At 37.9% G+C, this 12,902-nt stretch overlaps 2 protein-coding genes across 4 annotated transcripts in view; both read right to left on the bottom strand.

Moving 5' to 3' along the window:
- The window catches only part of LOC105996770 (dual specificity protein kinase CLK4), a 43,213-nt gene that overhangs the window by 10,355 nt on the left and 19,956 nt on the right, over nt 1–12,902 (bottom strand). The gene's annotated exons all lie outside the window — the stretch shown is intronic.
- LOC105996771 (dual specificity protein kinase CLK4-like) overlaps nt 2,489–12,902 on the bottom strand; it is a 22,318-nt gene continuing 11,904 nt past the window's right edge. The window contains exons 2-6 of one of the 3 annotated variants that reach the window (XM_013030962.1): nt 8,906–9,066; nt 7,279–7,345; nt 5,351–5,409; nt 4,124–4,346; nt 2,489–2,558 (exon numbers count right to left, since the gene is read on the bottom strand). In XM_013030962.1, coding sequence (XP_012886416.1) covers nt 2,511–2,558; nt 4,124–4,346; nt 5,351–5,409; nt 7,279–7,345; nt 8,906–9,066 — 558 coding nt within the window. In that variant the 3' untranslated portion in view covers nt 2,489–2,510. Of the gene's footprint in view, nt 3,040–4,123; nt 4,347–5,350; nt 5,410–7,278; nt 7,346–8,905; nt 9,067–12,902 lie in introns of all 3 variants that reach the window. The other 2 variants (XM_013030961.1, XM_013030963.1) reach the window with 2 other exon arrangements.

The raw sequence follows: 12,902 nt of genomic DNA, 5'->3' as shown, positions 1-12,902 counted from the left end.
GGAGGAGGAACCACATCAAACTACAGGAAGGGATAATGGCTCAAGCCAGTAATTCTATAATCCTAGCCTACTTCAGAGACAAAGATCAGGGGATCACAATTTGGTTCACAGCAAAACAAAGTTCTCAAGACTCCATCTAAACCAATGGCTGAGTGCAGTGGTGTACACCTGTTAACCCTGCTGAGGAAATACAATGGTATTTCCAGTAATGCAGGAAATCACAAGTAGGAGAATTCTACTTGAGTATAAAGTGAAACCCTACCTTAAAAATAACCAATGCAGAACAGGGCTAGAGGCATGGTAGCACAGCTCAAGTAGTACAGTACCTGCCTAGCAAGCTCTCAAGACCCTAGGTCAGTCCCTAGTTACCACAAAAACTTGCGGTACTTGCCCTAACAAGTTCAATCCCTACAAATACAAGCCGAAACAAAACTCTTACAACCCAAATTTTTAAATAATATAGCCAAAAAGTCGTCTCGGTATGTCTATCTATAAAAATGTGAAAACGGGGACATTGCTGTATATATATTGAGGTATTTACCTATGGATAGCTGTACAAAGCCCAACCATCTCAGTAAGATACTTCAAAAAACTTTTCAGAGTAGGGTGCTAGTGGCTCATGTCCATAATATCCTAGCTACTTAAGGAGACTGAGACCCAGAGGATCACTATTCAAAGCCAGCCTGAGCAGAATAAAACTTTTCATGTCTGTAAATATAGTTCTACTTTTATCAATATTATTCATTGGGATACTTTTATTAAATAGTGACTAAAATCTCAGAAAAGTTTAGAAGTAGGTTAATAAGGACAACTGGTGAAACCTCAATGAGAACTATGTATTAAAGTTTGATGTTAAAATTTGAAAACATAATGTATATATAAAGAATGAAGCAAATATAGTCAAATGCTAATGTTTAAGGAATCTAGTCAGTACATTTGGGAATTCTTTCAACCATTTTATCAACTTTTTTGTAAGTCTAAAAATATTTCAACATATTATAAAATTCAATCATTTTCACATTTTTGAATGATAATAAAGATGCTTTATTTTTAAACTCTTGCTTTCAATAAGCTGGAAATCATTCTGATCACCTTAATTTATGATACACTCAGATGCCATTTAGCAAAGTGCAGTTTCACTATATTCTTTTAAGAGGTTCTTTACAAAAGATGGAACACTGGGAGGAAGGTAAAATAAGGCAGCAGGTCAATCACAAACAGGTTAGCATGCCTCATTTAAAGAATTTGGAGGAAGTGGCCCTGTGGCTCAAGAGGTATAGTGCTCGCCTTGAGCTGAAGAACAGGACCCAAACCCAGAGTTCAAGCCCCAAGGCCGACCAAAAAAAAAAAAAAAAAAAGAATTTGGACTGGAATACCCAGTGCTCTTTCAAACAAGGAAACTTTGTTGTTTTTCTGGGTTCAGTTGCTGGGATTCCCTTCTTTGCTTTCTGTGATTTCTTCTGGACATCTAGAGTCGAGATGCTAGGCAAATGTGTCTATCACTAAGCTACATTCCCAGCCCTTCCAAGTTAAAATGACTCTAGTACCTTAGTTTTACATGACATCGTACCTTACACATTTCAAAAATGCCAGTAATTAACCATAATTAGAAAACAAATAATTTGAATCTTATTCTTTAGGCCTTTAAAGTAATACAGTTTAGAAAGCTAGCTTTAATATGGGTACTTTATTAGGTTAGTCTAATTTGCTTTATTGTAACCCCAAAATAACGAATTCTCTTACAGAGGGCCAAAAGCCCAAGTTGTGGGACTCTTTACTTGAAGGAGTTCATCTACTGAATGAACTCTACTTGGTAGAATGTGTTAGCATTTAAAAAATCACATCTAAGCCAGGCTCCAAGTGGCTCACGCCTGTAATCCTAGCTACTGAGGCTGACATCTGAGGATCACGGCTCAAAGCCAGTCTGGACAGGCAAGTCCCTGAGCCTCTTATCTCCAGAAAACCAGAAGGGGCACTGTGGAGAGCATGTGCCTTGAGCTAAAGAGCTGAGAGACAGCATCCAGGCTCAGAGTTCAAGCCCCACCACTGACCAAAAATTAAAAATAAATAAAATAAAAAAATCACATCTAGTTCAAGGTCGTTGTCATCCTCTACCCTGCCCCCCTGTCCTGGAGCTTGAACTTAGGGGCCTGGGCACTGTCCCAAGCTCTTTTTGCTCAAGACTGACCAGTTGAGCCACAGTGCCACTTGCAGCTTTTTGTAATCGGAGATAAGCGTCTCACAAAATTTCATGCCTTACAAACTTTCATGATTGGGCTGGCTTTGAACTATGATCGATCCTAAGATCTCAGCCTCCTGAGTAGTTAGCTCAGATTACAGGTATGAGCCACCAGCACCTGGCAAGTTCAAGGTATTTTGTTGGATATTTTCTGGAAAAACATATAGCCAAATATAACTTCATTTCAATTATGAGACCTTCCCCATCAAAAGTGACCAGAATGTTCATAAAAGGAAATAGCAACAAACTTACATGGCATGATCAATGCACTCTACAACCTTGCCAAAGGCCCCTTCACCCAAAGTGTCCACGATTTCATCTAAGTAAGGGAGAGAAAAAGAGGTATAAGTACCTAAGTACAAATTATCTAGTTACTCAAACAATGAATGCTTGTGGAATATTTTCAAATGATCTCTATCAAAGCATAACTAAGGTTTCAGCACTCAAATTATGTTATTTCAGCTGCTACAAAAACAATTAGATACAGCTATCTGTCTTGCTCTAATCTCAAATTCCACTGATTATCTTGCAACTTTAGAGTAGATATATTTAAATTATACAGAAAAGAAGAAATACAAAAGAACAAATAAACCCACAAAAAACAAAACAAACAAGCAATGAAGAGTTCTTTAGCCCCCCGCTGACAAACTATTCTTAAAAAGATTATTCTGTCTGCAAAGTTTAAAAAGTGTTGAAAAATATTCTATACATCTTGCTCTTAGAACGTCTCCACTTTGACAGATCAGGTGACCCTCCTCATCATCCTCTATACTCCTGGATCTTTTCCTTCGGTGGCTCTTCTGGAACCGGCAAGTGGGCAGCACCAAGATCGTCCAGCCAATCAATATATCAGAGTGAATTCAGGGCAGAATACGCAATTCATTCAGCGGGGAGATATTCAGGCATTCAGATAAGCACCAGGCCACGAACAGTTGGCAGGAGCAATTTCAAATTCAGTCCCCAGAAATTCACAGGGCACAGTTTATGTTACAGAAGAAAAACATGGCAAGGAACAGATTTTCAGATAAGATACTTAAAGTGGCAATAGAAAAAACATCACAATTGTCTCTTTAAAATATTGATTTAATTGAAGTCTGAAATTTAAAGAATGCAATGTCATGATTTACTAATCTCTTGCTCTATCATATGCTGTGAGATGAAATGTCTAGTTTGTAAAAAAAATGTTTAAAACGTCATACTTAGTTGAAATTGTCCTTACTTAGCAACATTTAAATATACACATGATTATAGTAAAAGGGGGAAATAAAGGCTAGCTCATTTCAGTGTTCAATCTAATATTATTTGTACTGAAGGAAACTCAGGGTGGAAAACTAAAAAGTGTACAGATTAAACAAGTGAACATGTGAGAGTTACAGCAGAAAAAAAAAAGCTGACTTTTAAAATACATTTCCCATTTAACACCCATCTTCACAATGTCAACCGACTTAGATGCAGAAGATGAGCTATGGCCTTTGAGGCACTGATACACAATAGTGCAACTTTCTCTATTTGGTTCCAAATATCAGTAAAGAGGTTTCTTTCAGAGTAAAAAAAAATTTAAGTTGAAAGAAATCTGGATGCTTCATTTTTATTTAAATGGTATACTATACAAACACAAAAATAAGATACTTTTACTATTAAAAATCAACAAACTCATGACTTAATTTGCAGAATATGAGTAAATGTGGGCAAATAAACGCTAGCTAATATACAGATCAGCTATGAGCATGTACAGTATCCTTTAAGGATTCAAGTACATACATAAATTTTAATATATCCAAATAATACTTTACATATAAAGAACTTTTAGAAATTTATCAGCTCCTTAAGAGTTTTTATATACAAATAAGAATCCACTCAAAATAAAAACGAAATCAATCATACCGAATGTGACTGATGACTTGAACAGTGTCTATTACGCTTCCTTTTAGGACTGCTTCTCCTGCTTCGGACCGAAGATTTACTGCAGTGAATTCGGTAAGTGCTTTCAATGTCTCTATGATAATGTCTAGGAACATATCCTTCACAGTAGTCATTTCTGTATTCATCAACGTATCTCCGATCCCGGTAATCTCTCTCATTCAAAGACCTTGCTTCTAAATAATGACTGTAAACACATTAAAGGATTTCAAATTATTCTCTTTATTCTGGAATTAAGTGCTTCAAAATAAAGACACTCAAGAATTCTTGGTTTAATCAGCTAACTCAATAAAAGAAAAATTCAAAATTGAGTTAAAATGTAGACCTATGCAAAGCTTAAGAAATAACTTTTAACCAACAAGCAAATGGGTTCGTTCTTTATTATAAAAATGCTGTCAAGTATATCACATCAAGGAATAAAATTTAAGTCATATTGTTTAGTGTTTACTTGAGTAAATTGTTCCTTTACCTTCTAGAAAAAGACCAAAAAATACCACTAAAGTGCTCTTCTGAAATTCAATCTTATGATATGTACCTTTTAAAACTTAGTTTCCTTTTCCTCTCTCAAAACCAACACAGGGGAGGCAAAACAGGATTCCTTTCTCTTTTAATGTAAGTGCATTTAGGTATTACTGGCACACATGTCTTACAGATAGGAGCCTTTCTAGCCCTTTCATTTGACGAATGACAAAACTAAAATCCCTAAAACAACATGCCATGGTTGTAAAAGCACATCCATGCAAAAACTGAGGCATTTTTGAACTGCTATTATACATTACCTTTTCTGTCTCCTCTCCTCTTTGTATTTCTAAGCTGTTACTCCTACAGTAGACAATATAGTTTTTGAGAACTGCCTAAGTATGGTGAAGACATCTTAAATATATCTCCCACAAATGAGAAAGGGATCCTGAAATTGCTTACCCAGATTACCAAAGTCCCACCACTTTTTTCCTCTACATCTCTAACTTCCTGTCATTTCTGCTTGAGAAATACAATAGAAAAAAGATCATTATCTAATGTTTAGATCTACAGATCCCTTGAGATCTGATGCAAGTTGTGGACGTCCTCTTCCCAAAAAATATATTTGGCAAGGAATTTCATAGAGATATAGAACTTAGAAAATCAATGGATTCCAGTTAAGTAGCCTTGATCTGATGGAAAAAGTGGCCCAGTTCCCCTCCCCCTCTCTACCTGGGATGAGTGTCCTCTTCAACAGAGTGCGAAGCTTCAAGAGGGATGCACATGGAGCACTGAGGGAGAGAGGGGACACCTGCCCAGTCAGACAACAAATGAACTAAAATAATCCTGACAAGCAATGGAGTGACAGATGTTGCCTTGAACGCCCTTACCAACCCCGCTCCATGCCCCAGATATGCTATCATTCTCTCTCCCAGGAAGCTGTTCTAGGTAGAAATAAAGGGAACATCTCTAAAACTACTACCTATCAAGGTTGGCATCTAACTCAGGCTGGGGAGATATAAGAACCTTTTCTTATTTTCTATTATATATTTTAAGCTCTAACTAGTAGAAAAACAAGTCAGATTATTTATTAGGGTAAGCTGTGGTCTAAGCCAGTAGTTTTGAAACTGTCAGGGACAGATCTCCACAAGCTAGAAATTAATATATTCCATAGAGCTTTCTGTTTAATTCTGTATGTAATTTGATCCATAAAAGGCCAAATATCTTTCCATGAAAAAAGTACTTAACACTAATAATCTTTATATGGACTACACCATAACATTGGAGTTTGTGATAAAAGAAATACAGTAACAAAACATAGTGACTATAACACCATCGGATAAACTAAACTGCTAAGAACCCTTTCAATCTACAATGCCAAGGTTTAAAGATTTGATAAAGACCATAGAAGTAAACAAGTAGAAAAAAATGGACTGATTTAACTTTCAAAATTATTCACTAAATGACCTGTAAATATTTTATTGTGGTCTTTCAAAAAGAGCCAAAACTACGGGACACTGGTGGCTCATGCCTGTAATCCTAGCTACTCAGGAGGCTGAAATCTGAGGATTATGGTTCAAAGCCAGCCTGGGCTCATCTCCAATAAACCACCAGGAAACCAGAAGTGATGCTGTAGGCCCAAGTGGTAGAGAACTAGCCTTGAGCTGAAGAGCTGAGGGACAACCCCCAGGCCCAGAGTTCAAGCCCCACAATTGACACCAAAAAAAAAAAAAAAAAAGAGCCAAAGCTGATGAGAGTACGGGCCTTGGTTTTAATTTCTAGACAAATCCTGTAGGAGACAAAATTATGTTAGGCAGAATCCATGCCAACAAGTAATTTGATACTACTCACATAAAAATAAGGCCTAACAATATGGGAAATGTTCAAAGGCTACACAAGTGTTCAGAGTCAGAATAGGCAAAGAACTCAATCTTGAAATGGCTAGGAAAGCACTCATGAAAAAGATAGAAATAGAGGTATCCTAAAAGGAGGCTAAGCAGTGGATAAAGTACTAGGCAGAAAGAAATTTCAGAGGATAAAACCTGTCATCTATCTCATATTTACATAGCACCTTCAGCCACAACTACTTAAAGAAGAATCTGTCTATGTGTTACTCAGGATATAGTGAGTAGACAATTCCAGCAAGCGTAATTTTCACCTAGGAAAATATAGACCAATTTCTCTCATTAAGAATAAAGCATTAAAAGCCTTGTAGATGTGTCTAGCTAACAACTATTTCTCAAAGGATGGTCTGTTTAGTAACAATATTAAACATAAATCTTTTATTAAAAATGATGTAAGGCCTCTGATTATACTCACTAAATCTAAAGCTGATCATCTGAATTTTAAATACCTCAAAAAAGTCATTCCTATTCCAATAGTTTTGAGAATCTTTTTAACATTTGATATCTGACATTTAAGAAAGACTTATTTAAGGATTTTGACAATATATAAAAATGTTCTTTACTGCTAACACTCATGCATCATCTCAGTATACTGTGCCTAATGATTAATGAAAGGACCAATCAGAAAAAGACAGTTAAAATAATTACACATAGAAAAAGTATGTAAGTCAGTAAAAAGTTCATCTGGTCCATAAATAAGTTACAGTAAACAAAATCTATCAATTTTAAAATTCAAACACTTTTAAAATTCTTGACCTTTAAAATGGCCAAGAATGGTGACAGCATGAAAGAATACATTGTCTGTAATTTGGCATTAGCTTTCCAAGAGAAAAAAAAAAAGTAAAAGTGCATCAAGAATCTTTTAAGAGTTCATATGCTTTAACCTGAAAATGCCTCTTCTCAGAGTCTACTTTCAGGAAACAGACAAAAGATCTGTATGTTCACAGATATTTTAAGAGCAAAATAATTTACACGAAATAGTGGTACATGACAATTGTACTACAGCTGCCTGCCTTATTTTTTTCTGCATTTTTAGTTTTGTTTATAAAATCATCCAAAAAACTATCAAAATATTCTAGGTTATTGTGAACAATTACTATCAAAGCTATCTGGTGTCACTGTCAAAGAAAGATTAACACATTGGCTTGACATATTAATATGTTTATACAATTAGCTATGAATATGTACTAGCTGTCATCCCTCAAATCACTTCCTTTCTACATGTATAATGTTTAATAACCTATAAACAGTACTATGTTTCAGGCTTCATGAGACTTGTTTTGTACTTATTAGTAATGAAGTTCAGATTTTTTTTATAGTATAATGGATATTAATTAGCTCTGGTCATTGAAATCCTGAGATAAACTTTCTCCTTTCCCTTATGCTTAACTATTTGATAAAATATGTTAAATCGGCTCAGCCTACAAATCACTTGATTATTTGGCAGAGCAAATCTGTATAGCACAATAAAGTATCGCATACTGTTTTTAAAAGAACTCCAGTTAACTAATTTAGAAATCAATCTAATAAACAGTCCCAATGGAACATCTGCACAAAGGAGAAGAAAACAACAAAACAAAACAAAAATGAGAAAGGGAAATCAATGGAAGACAGAAACTCTTACTTAACCTGTGATCTTTAAGATTTCCTTATTACTGTATACAAGTATTCCTCCAGTAAGAAGAAACAGGACACATGCTACTTGTCAACACCTTTTCCTAAATTACTAGCAATTACCTGTATAAAGGAGTAATTCTTAGAATAAAGCTAAAAATAGTCCAGACATTTTTTTAATTTTCTAAAACTTCCCAGTTATATTCTATAAATATAACCTGTAGAACATAAATGACTAATCTCAATGTACTTAACAGTCTTGAAGAGTACGTGCTTTTTTTCCCACTTGGATTAACCCCATCTCATTTGCAAAAACAATGAGCACCTCAACATAAATGTCTCTCTTCTAAGTTAAAGACACTCACTGAATATTACACATCATGCTTGCTGAACATTTATGTTACTGAATATATTTTTCTGCTTGGGTTTTTCATTGTTTTTGATATTTTGGTGATGCTGGGTATTACATCCAGAGCCTCACACATGCTAGGCAAGTGCTCTATGAGCAATGTTATACCCTACCCTTGAATATGCGTTTCATGCACTTACTAATCAACTGTCCCCAGTACTCCCAGACAGCTTCAGACATGACAACAAGAACTTTATTTGGCCTTAGCCAGCACTTGCAAAAACTCTTCTACCACAGGCACTAAAAACTTTTTAAATACTTGTTTCCTATATGCTAAAATAACATGACAGATGAAAGCTATGTAAGCAAAATGACAAATTATTAAAACTTTTAGGGCTAAAATGCTTAAGAATAATTTACCAATCGGTGTCTTTAAACTGATGATATGGTTTACAGTGCCTGTTCTCCTGTGTACTGCTGTGAGATCTCCTCTTCCGTTTGTGACTTCCACTGTAGCTTTCATGTCCCCAGCTTTCTCTGCTATCCCAATCAGGGCAGTGAGTTCGTTTGGAATGCCGCATCTGTTAACCACAAGGGAAAAAAAGAGCTGTAAAGGCTAAAGATGGTTGATTATATGTATTAAACATTATGTAAACATCCAGCACATGAATTCATATGGGCTCACAAAGTACGAAGCACTATCCTACTCGTCTGTCAAACTGAGTAGCACAAACCTAGTATTAAATGTTGGATTTAACATTATGAGACTTTCATACATTTTCTTTCAATTCTTGTACAACCAGGATAAATTCTCATGTTGGTGCCTATCAAAGTAACACTCATTAGCCTGTTTCTTAAGTTTTTTAAGTGTGTGTGTGGCTCACGCCTGTAATCCTAGCTACTCGGGAGGCTGAGAGCTGAGGATCATGGTTCAAAGCCAGCCTGGGCAGGAAAGTTTGTGAAACTCTCACATTCAATTATAAACAACAGAAAACCAGAAGTGGCACTGTGGATCAAGTGGTAGAGCGCTCTCCTTAAGCTGTAGAGCTGAGGGACAGTGCCAAGGACCAGAGTTCAGGCCCACAGCCAACCCCTCCCCCAAAATAAACCCACAAAAAAACAGTATTATAATTTTTTGCTGTTACCTATTATTTATCTGCATTTCCTAGTTACTGGTATTCTATTAAAATGTTAATAATGGGCTGGGAAGTTGGCTCAGTGGTAGAGTGCTTGCCTCAAATGCATGAGGCCCTGGGTTTGATTCCTCAGTACCACATAAGCAGGAAAAAGCAGCCAAGTGAGGCTGTGGCTCAAGTGGTAGGGCACTAGCCTTGAGTTGAAGAGCTGAGGGACAGAGCCCAGGCCCAGAGTTCAGGCCCCATGACCGACCAAAAAAAAAAAAAGTTAATGTTACAATGTGAGCTGACTTAAAGATAAATAATATCACAATTATCCATGCAGCTTTGGCAAAGAATAGCCAAAATAACTAAAGTAAGAGAAATGGGTATCTCCAATATGGGAAGTGACTTTGGTTTAAAAGTTATTAATGAGGCTTCTTTTCTCAAACTGTACAGAGTTCCTCTAAATCCTAGAATGAATCCAAGCTTTGAAAGTATCAGAAGAAGTGGATAGGAAATGATACTCAACAGAGAAACTGAAAAGAAACCAAAAGGTGATATTTACTCTCAGAATTTACTTTTGGGGAAGTGGTGCTGTAGCTCAAGTGGTAGAGCCTTGAGCTGAAGAGCTGAGGGACAGTGCCCAGGCCCAGGACTGACCAAAAAAAAAAAGAATTTATTTTTTGGATCATCTTGCAGCAGTGTATCATCCTGCAGTGTGTGTGCACGTGTGCACTTACACAAGAGAAGGGGGGGGAGGGAGGAAAGAGAGGGGAGAAAAGGGAGGGGAGGGAGAGTCCCTGTCCCCTGAGGCTTTAACTCAGGGCCTGGACACTGTCCTTGAGCTCTTGAGTTCAAGGCTAGCACTCTACCACTTGAGCCACAGCTCCATTTCCAACTTTTTTTTTTTGGTGGTTAACTGACAGTCTCAAAGAGTCTTCCCTGTCTGGACTGGCTTCGAACCTCAATCCTCAGATCTCATCCACCTGAGTAGCTAGAATTACAGGCATGAGCCACCAACATGGCCCCAGGGCAATTACTCTTCAAAGTAAAATCTCACCGAGGCATGTCAGTGACACCAGACCATAATGGTGACAATTTCCAGACTCCATCTACAACCTCCATCTGCAGCCTGGGTTCCTTCCAGGCTTATTACTCAAACAATTAACTCCCCACTTTAATACTTTTCCGAAACAGTTAAACTTCTAACAAGGAAGTCCAAACTCTGCTAAGAGTTTAAATAGCAAAAAGCATTTCACAACTCAGAGAAGAAGCTGGAACAGGTTAAAATGGATCAAAACCAATCTAGTTAGCCTCAGTTACTGAGAAAGAAGCAAACAAATCAAGTAAAAACTTAAATGATTTCAACTGGATGAAAGCCTTTGAATGGAAGCAGCTTCAATTCTCTTGGGACGTTTTCCCTAATAGACGCATAATGACTTAAATTCTATGTCCATCAGGCAACCTGTTAATGTGGGCTGTCTTGTCCTTAACTTTAAAAAAGAAAAAGCACTGACTAAACAAGTCTTATTATCCTTTTAAGCTTCTCATTGAAACACAAGGAACATTCAAGTGTGATCTAGTCATAGTCAATTCACTATGACAAAGTAAAGGAACATTACAAATTACTTAGAACAAAAGCAAAAAAAAAATTCTTCAAAAAAGCCTACAGAATTTCTATCAGTGAAATTCTTCCCAATCTTTCACTTATCAAAAGTGTAACTCAAATTAGTAACTCAGCCTGAGTAAGTTCTCAGTTCTGGGGACTGCATGTAGGAGCTCTATTACTGGACTACATCCACATTCCCCCATGCACTCACTGTTAAAATAACTACAAGCAAAATTACAGCTTCCAATGATGACTAAGGGTAATTACTATAGCCACCCATTAGACAGGTTTTACAAGATATCTGTGATTGCTTTGTTTTTTTACTCTTCTATCAGTCTCTTATAAGGTAAAATTCTCAAATTATCAGTTATTAATAAGCAAACATTAAAATAAAGAAGTTTCTTGTGAGAGCCCAAAATTATATTTCTCTCATCTGGTTCATTATTTACAATTTAACTCAGTTGATGGTCCCAGTGTTCATGTCCTTCCCTCAAACCATCCTGGCTCCCAGCAATGTTCAGAAATATTTTCATAGCAGGCAAAGAGCAGATTCCCAGATCCAATTTTGAAAAGGCTCCTTCGTACACAAAGAAAAACTACCTACAATTATTACAATACCTAAAGGTCTTTTTAATCCTACATGTGCTAGGACTACTAGTTATTTTCAATAAAAGCATGAAACACAATGGACATGTGTATATATTTATATATTCGTATTAGAAACCGGTTTCTTATCACTCTTTTTAGACCTCATGAAGAGAGCAAACTTGACAACTTTATGATATGCATGGACATAGCTTAAAAAACATCCCAATACGATAAAAGACGATGGAAGGTCTTTTTTTGTTTTGTTTTTTATCGGTCGTGTGGCTTGAACTTTGGGCCTGGGCGCTGTCCCTCAGCTCTTCGGCTCAAGGCTAGCGCTCTACCACTTGAGCCACAGCGCCACTTCCGGTTTTCTGAGTTTTTTTTTTTAATTTTATTTTATTGGAGATTAAGGGTCTCACGGGCTTTCCTGCCCGGGCTGGCTTTGGAACCACGATCCTCAGATCTCAGCCTTCTCAGTAGCTAGGATGACAGGTGTGAGCCACCACCGACGCCCGGCTGAGGGACGGTCTCTTCAAGTTTACATTTTAAAAATGAGGAACCGGAAGGCCGTGGGGGGTCACCGAAGAAGCACAAGCCACCCGAAGACAGCTTTAACCAAGCACCGGGTGACTAGCCAGTTTCGTTTGCAGGGAGGAACAGCAACCGGGGGGGGGGGGGGGGGAGGAGAGAGGAGAGTCGTCGAAGACATTGCAAAACTAAGAAATACTCCGTTTCTGCAACAATGGTAGAGGGCCCCACCTCTGCGGTAAAATGCACGCACACGTTTAGCACAATAGGGCGAAAACTCCCCCTATTTTTCACCAGGTGGATCCCCAACACCACCTCCCCCCTCTCCTCCCAACCCCCCCGCCCCGGGCACTTGGCCAGGGCTCAGGAACAAGGACAAGACGTTCGACTCAGGTAAGCCTCAGAAGTCACAGGCGGCCTGGCCCAGGGGCGCTTGACCCAGGCCAGCCTCGGGAACGCGGGCCCCCTCCCCCCCGCAGTGGATCCCCGACGGCTTCGGGCCTTCAGGCCGAGCTAATCAAGAGCCGAGCTCGTCAACCGGAAGCGTGAGGCCAAGCCAGGTCTCCCCCCCCCC

Source organism: Dipodomys ordii, unplaced genomic scaffold (assembly GCF_000151885.1).
Source record: "Dipodomys ordii isolate 6190 unplaced genomic scaffold, Dord_2.0 Scaffold135, whole genome shotgun sequence".
Classification (NCBI taxonomy): Eukaryota; Metazoa; Chordata; class Mammalia; order Rodentia; family Heteromyidae; genus Dipodomys; species Dipodomys ordii.
Note: the sequence above shows the minus strand (reverse complement) of the source record. Positions and strands in the feature narration are given on the sequence as shown.